The sequence below is a fragment of the Myotis myotis genome, unplaced genomic scaffold (assembly GCF_014108235.1).
Source record: "Myotis myotis isolate mMyoMyo1 unplaced genomic scaffold, mMyoMyo1.p scaffold_m19_p_4, whole genome shotgun sequence".
Classification (NCBI taxonomy): Eukaryota; Metazoa; Chordata; class Mammalia; order Chiroptera; family Vespertilionidae; genus Myotis; species Myotis myotis.
The window spans coordinates 86072304-86091372 of NW_023416346.1; the positions used below are offsets into that span (position 1 = coordinate 86072304).

At 43.7% G+C, this 19069-nt stretch overlaps 1 protein-coding gene across 3 annotated transcripts in view; it reads left to right on the forward strand.

The window, feature by feature from the left end:
- Window positions 1–19069, forward strand: part of OPHN1 (oligophrenin 1) — a 604444-nt gene that overhangs the window by 277557 nt on the left and 307818 nt on the right. For all 3 annotated transcript variants that reach the window (XM_036304626.1, XM_036304628.1, XM_036304627.1), the window contains exons 6-8: window positions 1422–1523; window positions 9352–9462; window positions 18043–18147. In XM_036304626.1, the coding sequence (XP_036160519.1) occupies window positions 1422–1523; window positions 9352–9462; window positions 18043–18147 (318 nt within the window). The remainder of the gene's footprint in view (window positions 1–1421; window positions 1524–9351; window positions 9463–18042; window positions 18148–19069) is intronic.

Sequence of the window (19069 nt, forward strand, 5' to 3'; positions counted from 1 at the left end):
TTAAAAATGGAAGTGGAATAGAAAGTCACCCACAGAAGTCTTTGCTATTTTTCTGGCTGCTATGTTTTCTTCAAACAATTGGTACTTTAAGTAGATTCAGCAGCTGGAAGGACAGTTTGCCCTATCTTTTGTGTGAAAATCTCTGTCCTGTGTTTTGGTATCTGAGTTGGGGCTCCGGCTGTAGACCTACTTGAGGGTTACTCACAAGGCTTCCTGATTACTTATAAGCCACCTAAGTGTAATTTCTCTAATAATCATTTGGGTTTTATTTGACTATGTTGAATGAATTGGATAGATCTTCATGTTATGTGACCTTGGACAAGTTAGTTCACCCTTTTTTTAACCTTAATTTTCTTTACAATATCTACTTCTCAGCATTGTGAATACTAAATGAGATCATGGAATTTAAGTACCTAGCACACTGCCTGGACTGATGTAGGTTTCACTTAATGTTAGCTTCCTCTCTATTTCTTTCCCTCTGGTAAAAGCACATTCCTTACAAGTCAGGTCACTCGGTTCTGTCCTGGCTTCCTGCCTAGCAACAGATGGCCTCTAGAAATAAACCATGGGTTGAGGTATTTTTTTCTTTTTATCTGTATCCTCTGCTGTGCCTCTTCCAGTACCTGGCACACTGCAGGTGCTCAATGAATTTGGATTTTCTGTGAGACAACACAAGCTTTTTACTTGAATTTTCCAGCACATTGCTGATAGGATTTCAGGGTGTCAGCATTAGTCAATGACAAACAAGCATGGCTAGTGTTCCTTTGGAGGCCGTTGTGCTGAAAGGCTGATAGCTTAATGGAATTTCATACTTGAGGAGAGTGACAATTGAGTCCTCCATTCCCCCATAAAATTTTCCAACTCTTGCTTTCCAGCTAAACCTTTCAGGATATTTTAATCATCTATAACATCATCTTTTAATATGCAGCAGTGAAATGCTTAAACAAAACCAAAGAATCTATTGCCTTGGAAATGTTTTACTTATTATTATGTTGTCTGAATACATTGTAGATTAACCTTCTAAAGGCACATATTTGGTTCACTACTGTGTTCCTTCTTCCTCCTTTTAAAAAAATCGAATGAGTAGTTAATGACTATGAAAAAAATTGGAGAGAATAAAAGTACCCAGCATTCAGGCCCATTTTCAAATGTCATTCTCTGAGCAGCAGCTCCCATATCCTTTAGCGGTACTGGTAGGAACTACTCTTTGTCTAGTTGGAGCCATTGAGGGCTATATTTGTGGAAGTCAAAACTACCAAGACCAGTGCAAAAGCAAATACACTCTAGCTATTTTTTTTTCTTTCCAGGAAATAGAGAGATTGGCCACATGAAATCTGGCACTGTGCCCTGCGTTCTCAGTTCTGAGTAAATGGAATTAAAACTATAGACATCTTAATCTGTGCCTTCTCTTCCATGTCTAGGAGCGGAAAAAGAAATTTGAAAAGGATGGTGAGAGGTTTTATTCTTTGTTGGATCGACACTTACATCTGTCTTCCAAAAAGAAAGAATCTCAGTTACAAGAGGTATGTTAAAAAACATGTCCCCTCTTCCATTGCCAGCTATATCTTGTGGTAGCTTCCTGTTGCAATGCTTTCCTCGTACCCTGCCTCAACCGAGAATCATGTATGATAGTATTTCTTGCAGTTAAAACCATGGCCTGGGACCCAGCTGTCCTGAGTTCTCAAGCCAGCTCCTCCACTGATTCACTGTATGATTTTGAATAACATATTTCTTTCTTGGTCTGCGTTCCCCTATCTGTCAAAGGAGGACTGGTACTCACCGATCTACAGAATCCCTTTCAGTTCTAAGTTTCTGATTCCATATTCCACACGAGGATAGAGTTAAAGCAGTGTTGTATTTGGTGGGTCAGGAACAGATGTATTTTTTTTCCCTCTGAGGTATACCAACATTAGTTATTTTTTGGTTCTGCATTGGGACTATAGCTTATATGAGACTTGCATTGATTTCAGTTCAAAGAAGTCACTATTTGGTGAGTGCCTACAGCATGTCAAGTTCCATGCTGGGTGCAGCAGGACTACAAAGAAAATAATGCCCTTCTGCAGCATACCATTTGGATAAGAATACACATGACTCTTGTACAGGTAGAATTGTTCCATACTATAATATGTATGTGTATGTGGTGTCCTTGTAGGGGTGGGAAAGTATTTAGAGAATAAAAAACTTTGAATGTGGAGAATTGCCTTTGTGGAAGAATGTTGCTTTCCAATTTAAGGTGGTCATTCAATAATAGGTAAAATATTTGATGCATAGAAATGGAGAAATGGACCCTTCTAGTGGAGGGCAATGGCACAAAGAATGGAAAACATTTTGACCAGAATTTGCATTACTACTGGAAGGCGATGGAAGACAAGCTAAGATTAGGCAAGTTGAGGCTATATTGTGGAGTAATAGGCTCAGGAGTTTGTATTGGACCTGGAAGGATCATTGAAGACCTTTGATTGTGCAAGCAATATGAGTGGAATTTTATTTTAGGAATCTTAACCTGGCTGGGGCTATACAGTGAATTATATCAGGGAGAGACTGGAAACAGGAAAACCAATTTAGGAAACATTGCAATGAGCTAGGGGAGAGGGTCTGAGTCAGAAGAGTAACACTGGGGAAGGGAAAGAAGGACTTAATTGATTAAGACTTTTTTAAGTGGAAAAATGGGCCTATGGGATAAAAGGTCCAGTATCATATAGAGATATTTACAGGTACCCAATTGATTAAGGTAATAGATAAGTGCTATGAAAGTTCTTAGAAATCATCCTCTCCAAGGTCATACACATTGTGGCAAAGTTGAAGGTCATCCCAGACACTTGATTTAGTGAGTATACATCACATCATGTGAGGTGTTTCAAGGTGATGAGTTGTGGGAACCATGCCAGCTCCCTGGATAGTCAAGGCTTGTGGGAGCACAGAGGCCTTATTATCAATACACCAGAATGGCCAAAGGCCACTCTGGGCATGAGCCTAATCGAAACATCCAAGGACTCTGAGTCTGGGAATCCTAATCAGGCCAAGATACCATGAGTGGGTCCAAGGACACATGGTACACTGCCCTTCAGTAGCCACTATGATTGATGTCACTGTTGGCATGAAGCCTTCTTTGTCTAAATAGTGTAAAAGTAAGTCACTGACCAGCTAGTTGGCTGGAGTGTGAAGAAGTCTGCTGGAGTACAGAGAGAGAGCATCTAGGATGAAGATTGTGAAGAAGTCTGCTAGAGAGAGCAGCTGGGCAGGAGAGACAGGAGAAGCCGCTGAGCTGGAGAACTCAGATACCGCTATGATGTGAGACTGTGAGTCTAAGAGGCAGTGTGTGGCTCCTCAGATAATAGCTGTGGATACAGAGACTAATGCTGCTTTATGGGAAAGATATGTACTTACCAGCCGGTGTCTGGCTGGCTGCCTATATGGACTTCACCGTGAGGTCTGTTCTTGTCTGATGGCTATGTAGCCACTGGCTTCTGCAATAAAGACTCATTCTTATACACCCACAACTTCTTATGGCTTTTCTGTCCTCCCCACTGCCGAGAACACCTGTGTCTAGTGAGCAGAGGATAAAGGAGGAGCGTGGACTAAGTTCCCAACAGTTAGTACAGTGGGCAGGGATTGAGAAGGACCTGCCCTGGCATAGTCGAATGGAAGGATTCAGAAGAATACATGGACTCCCAGCCACTCAGAGCCAGTCAGATGAGCAGAGCTGTGCGGTGCTCTTGCTGTTGGCTCTGACATGAGTCAAGAGCCTCAACGTTAGATGGAGCTAGTATTGAGAAAGTAAAGAACTATTTCTTTGTCATAAACTGGAATGAAGTACTAGTCTGGGGTCTTCTGCCATTTTCTTTCACACACTTTTATTTTATTCCGTTTTCATCTATTCTGTGCCAAAATTCCAATGCAGAAAAGAGCTAACATAACAGACCTGAGACTACTACTATGCTTCAAAAGGTCTACTTACAAGAATTGCTCTTGGCTGGTATCTGGGAACTTGGATGGTAAACAGTTCCCTACACTGATATAAAAGTTTCCCTAAATGTAAGTGATTCAGTGTGCCTAGACTGCCTGTACCAACAATGTGGTTTATGTTGAATACCTTATTTTCTTCTGGGAGTCTGGGATTTGGTACATGTTTGGTAGAGGATACCTTTTTGCATCCCCCAAGAAAAACCTAGGACACTCAGTCTTTTTTTTTAAAAAAGTATATTTTTATTGATTTCAGAAAGGAAGGGAGAGGGAGAGAGAGATAGAAACATCAATGATGAGAGAGAATCATTGATGGCTGCCTCCTGTACGCCCCCTACTGGGGATCGAGCCTGCAATCCAGGCATGTGCCCCGACTGGGAATCGAACTGTGACCTATGAACTCATAGGTCAATGCACAACCACTGAACCATACCGGCTGGACAGGACACTCAGTCTTTAGTGAGCTTCTTTGGTAGACAACATTGCACATGTGTTGTCATAATCCCTTGGTGGAGTTTGACCTGTATGACTACACTAAGAGAGAATACTTGGAAATTTGCACCTAGTTTACTCTGAACTTTACCCCGTGTATTTTTTCCTTTGATGGTTTTGTTTGTATGCTTTCATTAAAATAAATCTTAGCCATGTGTATTACTATATGTTGAATCCTGTGAATTGTCCTACAGAATTAGCAAACCTGTGGGTTTGCAACACTGGACACTGTTCAAACTTTATTCTTTTGGAGATGGTTGCAATGGAAGTTTCTGGAGTGTCCTAGCAGTGTGATGCTGTATGTACACATCCCTGATGACTTTCCTAATGAGCAAGGATGCAGTCTTTGTACTTGTTCAAACAGAAAAAAGCTGGGGATCCTTAGTTACATTTTTTAATATTAAAAAACTTTATTTTTAGAGCAGATTTAAGTTTAAAACTTGAATGATAAGTACACAGAATTCCCATATATCCCTACTATCCTGCATATAGTTTCCTCTATTATTCATTTATTTAAATTAAATTTATTGGGGTGACATAGGTTAGTAAAATTATCTAGGTTTCACCAATGGAACAAAACAGAAATCAATCCAAGCCATTATGCTCAATTAATATTTGAAAAGGAGGCAAGAGCATACAATGGAGTCAAGAGAGTCTCTTCAATAAATGGTGCTGGGAAAATTGGACAGATTCATGTAAAAAAATGAAACTAGACCACCAACTTAGACCATACACAAAAATAAACTCAAAATGGATAAAGGACTTAAACATAAGACAGGAAACCATAAAAATCTTAGAGGAATCCATAGGCAGCAAAATAGCAGACATATGTTTTAGCAATATCTTTACTGATACAGCTCCTGGTACAATAGAACCTAAGAAGAAAATACCACCAACTTACACCATACACAAAAAATAAACTCAAAATGGATAAAGGACTTAAACATCAGATGGGAAACCATAAAAATCTTAGCGGAATCCATAGGCAGCAAAATAGCAGACATATGTTGTAGCAATATCTTTACTGATACAGCTCCCGGTACAATGGAACCTAAGAAGAAAATAAACAGATGAGACTACATCAAAATAAAAAGCTTCTGCACAGCAAAAAAAACCATCAACAAAACAACAAGAAAGCCCACTGCATGGGAGAACATATTGGTCATTGTTATCTCTGATAAGGGTTAACCTCCAAAATTTATAGGGAACTCATACAACTTAACAAAAGGAAGATAAACAATCCAATCAAAAAATGGGCAAGGGACCTAAATAGACACTTTTTCAAAGAGGACATACATATGAAAACATGCTCAAAGTCACTAATCATCCGAGAGATGCAAATCCAAATGACAATGAAGTATCATATCACACTTGTTAGAATGGCTATCATCAACAAATCAACAAATGACAAGTGCTGGGGATATGGATAAAAAGGAACCCTCCTGCATTGCTGGAGGGAATGCAAACTAGTGCAGCCACTGTAGAGAACAGTATGGAGTTTCCTCAGAAAACTAAAAATGGAACTTCCATTTGACCCAGTGATCCCACTTCTAGGAATATATCCCAAGAAACTAGAAACACCAATCAGAAAGGATATATGCACCCCTATGTTCATAGCACCACAATTCACCATAGCTAAGATTTGGAAACAGCCTAAGTGCCCATCAGTAGATGAGTGAATTAAAAAAACTTTGGTACATCTACACAATGGAATACTATGCTGCTGTAGAAAAGAAGGTATTCTTACCATTTGCAGCAGCATGGATGGATCTGGAGAGCATTATGCTAAGTGAAATAAGTCAGTTAGAGAGAGACAAATACCACATGATCGCACTCATTTGTGGACTATAGTGAACAACATAAACTGATGAACAAAGACAGATCCAGAGACGGAGAGGAATCGATTGGACCGTCGGGCCTCAGAGGGAAGGTAGGGGAGGGTGGGAGTAAGGGGGAGCGATCAACCAAAGGACTTATATGCAAGCATATAGGCCTAACCAATGGACGCGGACACCAGCGGGGTGAGGGCATGTGTGTGTGGGGGGATAGAGGGTAACGGGATAAGGACACATATGTAATACATTAATCAATAAAAAAATTTTAAAAAAATCCTCACCTGAGGATATGCTTATTGATTTTAGGGAGAGGGGAAGAGAGAAAGGGGAAGACTGAGAGGGAAGGAGGGAATGAGATAGAGATAGATAGATAGAGAAATATGAGAGAGAACATTGATTGATTGCCTTCAATATGTGCCCTGCCGGGGATTGAACCTGCAACCTAGAAATATGCCCTGACTGGGAATGGAACCTGGAATGTTTTGGTAAATGGGATGATGTTCCTACCAACTTAGCCACATCAGCCAGGGATGAACTGTTTTAGTCTTTGATAATCTGGTAAACTCTTTATCTCGCTTTCCACTCTGAATGATAACCTTGCTGGATATAGTATTCTATATTGTAGATTTTTTTTAATTTTAGCACTTAAATATTTTTTCCTACTTTCGTCTGGCCTGTAAAATTGCTTCTGAGAAATCAGCTTAGTCTTATAGGATTTCTTTTGTATCTAACTTGTTTCATTCTTTCTGTCTTAGCTTTTTTGTTTTCATTTTAATATATCTTGGTGTGGGTCTCTTTGTGTTCATCTTTTTTCTTTTTCTTTTCTTCTTCTTCTTTTTTTTTTTCCCCCTCTGGGTCCATCTTGTTTGGGACTCTCTATGCTTCTTGGACTTTAATATCTGTTTCCTTCCCTAGATTAGGAAAGTTTTCTGTCATTATTTCTTCAAATATTTTTTTTTTCTGTCCCTTTCTTTCCCCTCCTTCTGGAATCCCTATAATGTGAATGTTATATATCTCACAGATTTCTTATACCATCCTCAGTTTTTTAAAAAACTGGGTGGCTAAAGTCTCCTCTAGCTCTAGCATTCTGTTGATCCCATAGGCACTGACTTGCTTGAATGAGTATGCCGATTTGTTTCTGATTGGATAATTTCCACTATTTTGCCTTCAGTTCACTAATCTGTTCTGTATTAATAAAGCTGCTGTTGATTTTTTATAATGTATTCTTCACTTTGATTATTGGATACTTCATCTCAGATTGGTTCTTTATTACATTTTCTATCTCTATTCAAGTGCTCTCTGAGTTCTTCTATTCTATGCTCAAGTTCATTGAATATGGTTGTGACTGTTGCTTTGAATTCTTTATCTGACAAATTACTTAACTGTGTTTCATTAGGATTTTCCTCTGGAGTTTTTTCTTGTTCCTTCATTTGGAGTATATTCTTCTGTCTCCCCATTTTGTTTGACTGTCTGTGTTTGTGCCTTTGAGTTGGTTGGAATAGTTACTGTTCCCATTCTTGAAATAGTGGTCCCTGTTAGTTTGTGTGTTGAATACTTTTAGCTTGCTGATTGTAGTTGGGGTGGATGCCTGCAATACCTATTGTTTCACATAGCTTGAAGGAGTGGGTCCTGATTTGGCTAGCCTGGTGTGTGTGTGCGCTTTCTTGCCTTTCTGATATGGGGAGGGCTGCATGATAGAAGGGACTGCCTTGTGTGTGCTCAGCATGTCCTGTTTTAATTATCTGTGCTGGGCTATTCTGCATGATTGCTTTCTTGTATTTCAACCACTTATTAGCTCCACCCTTTCTTTTGGTGGTGCAGCCTTGTGTGTGCAAATAGCCTTACTTTGTTCTTTACCTTCTCTTGGCTCGGCAACCCTACCCAAATGTACGGTAGCACCCAACTCACTCTGCATTGATCTGCAAGGTTTTACTAGATCTGTGTTTTCTTTGGGCAGAGTAGCCCCACATGTGCATGCTGCAGTGCCCCCCTATCTCTGCACTTTCTCTGATGGGGCAGTCCTGTGTGCTGGCACCACAGCCCATTTACCAGCTCCATACTCTTTCTTGGAGTAGCAGCACCCCACTATCTGTGCACTTACTCTGGATAGGATATCCCTATAGCCAGGGACCACAGTCTTTTGCTACCTCTATATTCTTTCCAGGCAGAGGAGCGCCACATGTACGTGCAACCCAATGGGTAAAGCATAAACTCGAAACATAATCCTGCCACATCTACTGGATCAGCCTCTGAGTGAAGAAGCTCCTTTGATGCAAGCTATCATGCCCTCCTTCTTCTGTTTGATCTAACTCCAGGAGTGGTGGCTGAAGATGTGCTGCAGCACCTGCAGGTTGTCCATAGAACCTGGATGGAGCTTCCATCTGCCATCCACATGCCTGGGAGCTATAAACAATGATGTGCACCAGTTCCTCTGGTCCTGGGATGTTCCCTCAGCTCCTGGAGAGCTCTTGCAGTTCCTCAACCTTCTCTATCTCCCACCCCCCCCTTTTTTTTCTCTCTCTCTCTCTTGTTTGTTGTGCAGAATCTATTGAAAAGGCTCTCAGTTGTCTTTCAGGAAGAATTTCTGTAAATATAGGGATACATTGAATGTGTTTTTGGGAGAGTGCAAGCTCACTGTTCACAAATGCCACCTTCTTGGACCTACTAAAGAGTTCTTAAATATCAGATATAGGCTGCAGGACCAGCTTTGATTCTCCATATTCAAATGTCTATACAGTTTTTGAGATATTGTTCTCTCTGATTTCAATTCTCTGTTGGATCTAAGAGGAGTTGTTGATTTTTTACCTTGTTCAGCGTTTTTCATGAATGACAATGGACATGACAACTTACAGGCTTCTTACTTATAGGACCAGAAACAGAAGTCTTGTGTCAATCACCTTTTATCTCTTGGCTTCATGTTCCCTAATTGTAAAACAAAGAAATAAGATCACTACTTGGTGGCTAAAGTCTCCTCTAGCTCTAGCATTCTGTTGATCCCATAAGCACTGACTTGCATGAATGACTATGCCAATTTGTAACATTTGCTACCCTTCTTACACAGGCAGACCTGCAGGTGGACAAGGAGAGGCACATTTTTTTTGAGTCCTCCCTTGATTATGTTTATCAAATCCAGGAAGTTCAGGAGTCCAAGAAGTTCAATATTGTGGAGCCGGTAAGTTCTATCTGTTGGTTAATGCTTTAAAAATATTTATGAAATGCTTGGTAAATACGGAGAACTTTGATCATAAAATTGGAACCTCGAAGAATGTGAAAGATAATCCCTGTTTAAAAACGAATCTTTCCTCACCCATGTTTTCTCTCTAGCTATGCTTATTCTTTATTTTATTCCGTTCTTGTTCTTTTGTTCCCTGGCTTTCTCTGTCTCCCTTTAAACACACACACACACACACACACACACACACACACACACACACACACACACATTTTTATTGATTTTTTTTAGAGAGAGAGGAAGGGAGAGGGATAGAGAGATACTGGTAGATGAGAGAGAAACATCATCGATGGATCCTATATCTGCTGGGCTCTGTCTCCCTTCTTTTTACCTCGTTCTCCTTCCTTTCTTCCTCTCACGCTTTCATAAAGCCTTTTAAAATACCCATCATATCCCAGGCACTGTGCTAGGAACTCATTTCCTGTGTACTCAATGACTTCCCATTCTAACACGTTTACTTCTATTTTCTTTAACTTTTTTCTTTACTTAAATCTCCTTAATTTGTTATAAAATAAGATGTACTTTGATTTGACAGCTATGTTGAATTTTAACAACTTTTTATTATAACAAATGTATTCTTATTGCAGAAAAGCTAGAATAAATTATAAGAAAAACAAAGGGGGGAAAAGACATATATACCACTCTTTGTAATATTTTAAGCAATAAAACAAAATTTAAAAAAAAGAAAAACAAAACAAAAAACAAATTCCCCATACAGAGATAATGACTGTGAATATTGTGGCATTTTCTTCCCATATTCTCTATGTACCTATTATATTTGTTTTCTATCTGCATATACCCATGTACTTGTAGATTTGGGTGTGTGTATACATATGTGCATAAACATGCATATATTGCAAATTAATATATGCATCTGTGTTTATGTGTATCTGTCATTTATATATGTCTGCTATGTATATGTGCAAACAAGTATTTATTCATTCATCCCATAAACATTTATTGTGCTTCTATTATGTGTTGGGCACTGTGCTAAACACTGGTTTTGCTATAGTGAACAAGGCAGACTCAGTTTCTGTCATTATGGATACTACTGTCTCATGTCGGTAGACCAAAGGGAAGGAAAATATCCTATATAATAAAAGCCTAATATGCAAATCAACGGAACAGTGGAAGAACCAGCGGAATGACTGGTCACTATTATGTGCACTTACCACCAGGGGGCAGACGCTCAATACAGAAGCTGCCCCCAGCCTGCAGGCCCCAGGCCAGCAAAGGCAGCTGCCAACAGGGGCCCCCCGATTGCCCCACTGAGGGAGGTGACCAGTGGTGGTAGCAGAGCGCAAAGCTGGTGAGCAGGCAGCTCCAGGCCGGCCAAGGTAGGTGCCGGCGGGGTCCCCTGATCGCCCCACCAGTCGTCCCACAGATTGGCCCTGATCTCTGGCCAGGCCTAGGGACCCTATCTGTGACCAAATTTTGTGCAGCGGGCCTCTAGTACATAAATAAAATAATCGTTAGTTGTAATAAGCACTAAAACAAATAACAAAATGGGCAGCTACTTTAGGTCAAGTAATCAAGGAGGTCCTCTGAAATTGTCATTAAGATCTAAAGAAAGCAAAGGTGAGGCAATGTGAATAATGGGGAAAGAACATTCCAGGCATAGAAACACAGACATACACAGTCCTTAACATAGAAAAGAATGGTGTAATCAAGGAATAAAATACTGGTGAGATATAAGGGAATGGCAGCAAATAATATCTGAAAGGAAGGCATGGGACCTATAGCTATGGTAAGGTATTTGGGGTGTAGTCTAAGGGAAACCTTTGATGGATATTAAGCAGGATATAATATGAGCTGATTTTATTATGGAGAATGGCTTGGAAGAAGCCAACATTGTGAGTGGAGAAACCAGTTAGGAGGTTAGTGCAGTGCTCTGAGCAAGAGAAGAGGTTGGTTTGGGATAGAGTAGTGGTAGTGTATGCTGGGGTGTTTCTTAGCATCCAGAAGGGTTCAGGAATCTGGAGAAGGGTGGTGTGAAAATTAATAAAGAGACTGGAAATATAAATTTGGAATACATGGGGGTGCCAGAGGAGATTTAGCTATAGTAGCCAAGTTCTCTGCATCTCTGGACCCCTCACTCTTTATTAACACAAATTGCCCTAAAGCAAAGCAGATATATATATATATATATATATATATATATATATATATATTCTAATAAAAGAGAAACATGGTAATTAGTGTACATCCACTACCCTTCCCATTGGCTAATCAGGGCGATATGCAAATTAACTGCCAGCCAAGATGGTGGCCGGCAGCCAGGCAGCTGGAAGTGAACATGAGGCTTACTTGCTTCAGTGATGGAGGACTCCAACGTTCCCCGCCTGCTGATGCCGGCCTCTGAGCTTGCAGTGTGAAACATTGTAACAAATATAGAAGCTAAACAAACTCCAGAAACCCGCCTTCAGCCAGCCAGGATCTCAGAGCTGGAGTTGATACAGTGTTTTGATTATAGAACCCAAACAAACCAGATACCTGCTTTCAGCAGCAGAGGCCTCAGAGCTGGAGCCAGAGCTAAAGCAGGCCCAGAATAAAAAAGAAAAAAAAAAAAGAAAAAAGGAGCGGTTGGGAGCTTCAGTCACCCACCAGCCTGAAAACAGCCCTCAGCCCCTCACCCAGCCTGGCCAGGCACCCCAGTGGGGACCCCGACCCTGATCCAGGACACCCTTCAGGGCAAACCAGCTGGCCCCCACCCTTGCACCAGGCCTCTATCCTATATAGTAAAAGGGTAATATGCCTCCCAGCACCGGGATCAGCGGAGCCACGAGGCCTCCCGGCACCGGGATCAGGGTGACACACAACCTCCCTATCTGCCCTGCTCTGTTTGTGACAGGGAAGGTGCCCCAACCCCCTGATCAGCCCTGCTCTGTGCCTGATAGGGGGGAGCTCCCCAACCCCCTGATCGCTCTGCGGCTCTGTGTGTGACAGGGTGTGGTGCCCCCCTCCCCCCCCCCCCACACACACAGGCCCTGCTCTGTGTGTGACGTGGTAGAGCCATAACCTCCCCATTGGCCCTGCCCTGAGTATGAGAGTGGCGGCACCCCAACCCCCTGATCGGCCCTGCTCTGTGGGTGATAGAGGGTGGTGCCCCAACCCCCCCCCACGGGCCCTGCTCTGTGTGTGATGGGGTACAGCCATAACCTCCCCATCCACCCTGCCCTGAGTGTGACAGTGGCAGCGTCCCAACCCCCTGTTCGGTCCTGCTCTGTGGGTGATAGAGGGCGGTGCCCCAACCTCCTGATCCTCCCTGCTCTGTGTGTGACAGGGAGCGATGCCCCAACTCCCCTATCGGCCCTACTCTGTGAGTGACAGGGGGGAGCTCCTCAACCCCCTGATCGGCCCTGCTCTGTGCGTGACAGGGGGGAGCTCCCCAACCCCTGTGATGGGCCCTGCTCTTTGCGTGACAGGTGGGAGCTCCCCAACCCCCTGATTGGCTCTGCTCTGAGCCCAACCAGGGGCTGCACCTAGGGATTGGGCCTGCCCTCTGCCACCCAGGAGCAGGCCTAAGCCAGCAGGTCGTTATCTCCCGAGGGGTCCCAGACTGTGAGAGGGCACAGGCCAGGCTGAGGGACACCCCCTACCCCCCGAGTGCACAAATTTTTGTGCACCGGGCCTCTAGTATATATATAATCTCAAAGATTAAGGTTTGGTACACAGTAGGCATTGTCAGTTTGGGGAACTGCCTTTGGCTGTCTCAGTAGCAGGCAATAATATATGCAGATTTTCAGGTTTGGGGAAATGCCTACAGCTGTTCAGCCTTTTGGCCAGCTGCAGGTTATAACATGTAGATTTTCAGGTTTGGGGAAATGCTTTCAGCTATTCCAGCAGCAGGTAATATATGATTCTTCAGCCCTGCTGAAGCCTTAAGATCCATCAACCTTTTGATGAAACTTCTTGCATTTATGACATGCTGGAATTAGCCTCCAGCTGTAGTGGAAATAGAAAACAATGGCTGGATTAGAGACGTATTTGGAAGCAAAACTGACAGGAATTATTGATAGATTAGATTGAGATGAGAGTGAAAGAGAAATCAGATCTTATTCTTTACATTCTGGTTTGATTGACTGATTGGGTAGTGTTGTAATTTCCTGAGATGAGAAACCTTGGGAAAGAAACAGGAAGATTGTGTATAGTACTGTGTGTGATTATATATATATATATATATATATATATATATATATATATTTACCAGATAAATATATATATCCTATCTAATAATAGACAAACATGGTAGTTAACTGTACCTTCGACACACTTCCCAATGGCTAATCAGGGCGATATGCAAATTAACTGCCAAACCAAGATGGCGGCCGGAAGCCAGGCAGCTGAAGCAAACAGGAGGCTTGCTTGCTCCAGTGATGGAGGAAGCCAAGGTTCCCCGCCTGCCACTGCTGGGCCCTGAGCTTGTACTCTAAGCAACTATGTTGCAATTATAGAAGCTAAACAAAGCCCATGATTTCAAACCAGTCAGCCGAGCTGGAGTTGCAACAGTGTTTCAATTATAGAAGCCAAACAAAGGCAGATACCTGGTTTCAGCAGCCGAGGCCTCAAGTTGGAGCAGAGCCTCAGAGCTAAAGCCGGCTCTCAGCTCCAGTGACAGCCATAGAAGGTAAATAAATCCCAGAACAAAAAAAAGGAGAGGTTGGGAGCTTCAGTCACCCGCCAGCCTGAAAACGGCCCTCAGCCCCTCACCCTGACTGGCCAGGGACCCCAGTGGGGAGCCCCACCCTGAAGGGGGTGTGAACAGCTGCAAACAGCCATCATCCCCTCATCCAGGCTGGCCAGGCACCCCAGTGGGGACCCCCACCCTGAAGAGGGTGTGACCAGCTGCAAACAGCCATTATCCCCTCATCCAGGCTGGCCAAGCACCCAAGCGGGACCCCCACCCTGATCCAGGACACCCTTCAGGGCAAACCAGCCGGCCCCCACCCATGCACCAGACCTCTATCCTATATAGTAAAAGAGTAATATGCCTCCCAGCACTGGAATCAGCGGAGCCACAAGGCCTCCCGAACCCGGGATCAGCGGAGCCGCGAGGCCTCCCGGCACTGGGATCAGCGGAGTCACGAGGCCTCCTGGCACAGGGATCAGCGGAGCCTCCCAGCACCGGGATCAGCGGATCTGAGAGGCCTCCCAGTACTGGGGGCAGTGGAGCAGCGAGACCTCCCAGTACCGGGATCAGCGGAGCAGTGAGGCCTCCCAGCACTGGGGTCAGCGGAGCAGCGAGACCTCCTGGCCCCTGGAGCAGCGTGACGGGGCAGCGCCCAAACCCCTTGATCGCTCCGCAGCCTACACTGCATCATAGGGATATGGAAGCCTAAGGCCTGTTTGAACACCTTTGCTGTTTGTGTGACAGGGGGCGGGGCCACAACCTCTCTATCTGCCCTGCTTTGTTTGTGACAGGGGAAGGCGTCCCAACCCCCTGATCGGCCCTGCTCTGTGCCTGATAGGGGGGAGCTCCCCAACCCCCTGATTGGCCTTCCTCTGTGTGTGACAGGGTGCGGTGCCCCAACACCCCCATGGGCCCTGCTCTGCGTGTGACGGGGTGGAGCCGCAACCTCCCCATCGGTCCTGCCCTGAGTTTGACGGGTGGAGTGCCCCAACCCCCTGATCGGCCCTGCTCTGTGGGTGACAGGAGGCAGCGCCCAACCCCCTGATCCACCCTGCTCTGTGTGTGACAGGGGGTGGTGCCCCAACTCCCCTATCAGCCCTACTCTGTGCATGACAGGGTGGAGCTCCCCAACCACCTGATTGGCCCTGCTCTGTGCGTGACAGGGGGGAGCTCCCCAAACCCCTGATCGACCCTGCTCTGTGTGTGACAGGGTACACACAGAGTACGGAGCCCCAAACCCCTGATGGGCCCTGCTCTGTGGGTGATAGGGGGTGGCACCGCAACCTCCCCATTGACTCTGCCTTGAGTGTGACAGGGGGCGGCGCCCCAACTCCCCAATCGGCCCTGCTCTGAGCCTGACCAGGGGCTGCACCTAGGGATTGGGCCTGCCCTCTGCCACCCGGGAGCAGGCCTAAGCCAGCAGGTCACTATCTCCCGAGGGGTCCAGACTGTGAGAGGGCACAAGTGGGGCTGAGGTATACCCCCCTCCCCCGCAGTGCACAAATTTTTGTGCACCGGGCCTCTAATATATATATATATATACATATATATACACACACACACACACACGCTGAGTGGCCAGATTATTATGACCACCTGGTGTTTGTAGGCAAATTAGTTATAAGTTCGTGCTGAAGTTGCTAGAGGGCCAGACTATTATAAATAGGGAAGCAGGTTGTTTACCATGACAGTAGAAGTGATTTTTTTCTGAAGATATGGGTAAACAACGCGATTTAACAGTCTTTGAACGTGGGATATATTTGAACGTGAGTGGCCAGATTATTATGACCACCTGATGTTTGTAGACAAATTAGTCGTACACTGCATCATAAGGATATGGAAGCCTAAGGCCTGTTCGAACACCTTTGCTGTCTGCAGTTACCAAGATAAAACATCTCCAATTCACACAGGAACACAAGGATTGGACAGTCGAGCATTGGAAAAAAGTCACGTGGTCCGATGAATCAATCACGTTTTCAGTTGCATCATGTAGATGGCTGAGTGAGAATTTGGCAGAAACAGTATGAAAGCATGCATCCACATGCATGAGTACAACCCTTCAAGCTGGTGGGGGCAGTGTTATGGTTTGGGGCATGTTTTTCTAGCATGATTTGTGCCCTTTAATTCATGCGGAACAATGTCTGGATAGCACAACATACCTAAGTATCATTGCTGATCAAGTTCATCCTATCATGTTGATGGCGTATCCCAATGGAGATGGCTTCTTCCAACAAGACAATGTGCCATGCCACGGTGCTCGTATTTTGCAAGAGTGGTTTCAAGAACATGGAGGGAGACTTTACTTTGCTTAGGTGGCCCCCACAATCACCAGATCTCAATCCAATTGAGCATTTGTGGGACGAAGTTAAAAGCCATCAGGCAGCTGGTTCCACAACCATCAAATTTCACAGAACTGGACAGTGCTATTCATCAGGCATGGTGTCAGATTCCTCTCATCACTTTTCAACATCTCGTGGAGTCAAGGCCAAGAAGGATCACCGCATTATTGAAGGCAAAAAGTGGTCATAATAATCTGGCCACTCAGTGTGTATGTGTGTGTGTGTGTGTGTGTGTGTGTGTGTGTGTATGTGTGTGTGTGTGTGTGTGTGTGTGTGTGTGTGTGTGTGTGTACACTAGGAGCCCAGCGTGTGATTTGAAATAGCGCAGCCCTGCCCTGCCTTGATACCCAAACCTGTCCACGCAGAGCTCCTGCACGCCTGGCCCAGCTCCCAAACCCTCTGGCCTTTTCTGGCTGCTTCAAGCCCCACCCTCAGTCCCTCTAGTAGCCATGGGCTGGTCCCGCCTTCTCTGGGCGCCTCCCCACTTCTGCCCCATCTCTGGAGCAATGCAGCAACTCTGCCCCATCATGGCGCCAGAGGAGAGCATGGAAGCTTCCCGCCTGCTGCACTGTGCTCCTTCCCCTAGCGGGTGGGCCGTGGAGAGTATGAGTGGTGGGTGGTGAAGGACTGGTGAGGGGAGTGCTATGAGCTCTCACCCCTTCCTTCCTTGGCAAGGGGTGGTCCCGCCTCCTCTGGGGTCTCCCTGCTGCCACCCAGTTTCCAGAGCAACGCCCCAGGTAATATGCTAATAACTGGTCATTACTGTTACGGTGTATCGCCCATTAGCATATTAGCTCTTTATTAATACATATATATTTATATTTATATATACATGTGTTTATATGTATATGGTATGTGTGCATTTTATGTGTTCTTACCTGTTTACTTTCTAAAAACTATAGAATAATTTTTAGTACTTTTTATTATACTTCACTATTGCCAACATTGATCATTATTTTTTAAATGTTTATATTTGATTGAATTCATAATTTTTTGTTTTTATTTATATATATATTTGATTTTTAATGGGGTCGAGCACTTTGGGCATTAAAATATTTTATTTATTGTATGTCTTCTGCAACTCCCTCAAAACTATTCTAATTTAAAATTGGGGTTTAGGCTCTTTGAATTCTTTAGCATTGTGGCAGTCTTCATAAAGATACAGATGCTTACTTTATTCATTTATCTATTTAGCTACCTATTCAACACATATTTATTGAGTACCTACTCTGTGCTAATCCTTAGGATTTAGAGAGAAAAGACACAGCCTGTCTTCATGCAGTCAAAATTATGAATGGTTTTATGTGCTATCTGAAAAGGATCTGAATGAATAAATTTGTTAGTAGTCCTTATTTTCTGGAACTGATTTCAGTGTAAATGTTTATCCTGGTAAGACAATATCTATGTGTAGACATGTTTGTGTTTGCATGACTGATTTTAACACTATACTGGGTAAACACTGTGTGGAATTTCTTTTCTGTGCTTCTGTTTTCTTTATTTGATCAATTAGAAGGCACTGGTGATAAAGATATTTTTACATGTTTTCCCTAGGTCTTGGCCTTTCTCCATAGCCTCTTCATTTCCAACAACTTGACTGTGGAGCTCACACAGGATTTCCTCCCTTACAAACAAAAGCTCCAGCTAAGTTTGCAGAATGTAAGTTTGCATATGGGTTTTGTCACTTGACTCTGCATTACAATTGGATTTAAACCCTGATGACCTTGACTTTAGAATTCTAGGTTTTTGCACCCCAGCCAATTTGTCAAGACACACTGGTGTGGATCACAGATATTTTAGTGTACTGGACGGTTCTTGCTCTTCCATTATTAGCTCTTCCCTGTCTTTGGCACTGACTGTTGCTGAAACCCACCCTTCTACCCACTGACAACTTTATCCAATATTTATTAAGAGTTGTTAATTTGCTGTCTCTCTCCCAGATCAGAGCTCAGTTATTGGCTTGTTTATGCACAGGTTTTATGCTACTTCCCTGCTTATCAATCAAGACACTCTCATTGTGGGTTTTATTGCCATGAATGCCCATTTCCCCCTCTCTCCCTTTTTTCACTACATATTACTAGAGTTAACTAGATTAATTTTAAAGGTTTTCTCCAATTTCTTCCCTATGTTGGCCCTTATAGATCGGCATAGGTACAGCCTTCTCATTCTTGTCACATTTTTTTCTTTTTTTCTTTTTATCTTTATTGTTCAGATTATTACATTTGTTCCTCTTTTCCCCCCCATAACTCCCCTCCACCCAGTTCCCACCCCACCCTCTGCCCTCACTCCCCACCCACTGTCCTCATCCATAGGTGTACAATTTTTGTCCAGTCTCTTCCCGCATCCCCCTCACCCCTTTCCCCCCCAAGAATAGTCAGTCCACTCCCTTTCTATGCCCCGATTCTATTATAATCACCAGTTCATTCTGTTCATCAGATTATTCACTTGATTTTCAGATTTACTTGTTGATAGATGTGTATTTCTTGTTCATAATGTGTATCTTTACCTGTTTCTTCTTCTTCCTCTTCTTAAAGGATACCTTTCAGCATTTCATATAATACTGGTTTGGTGGTGATGAACT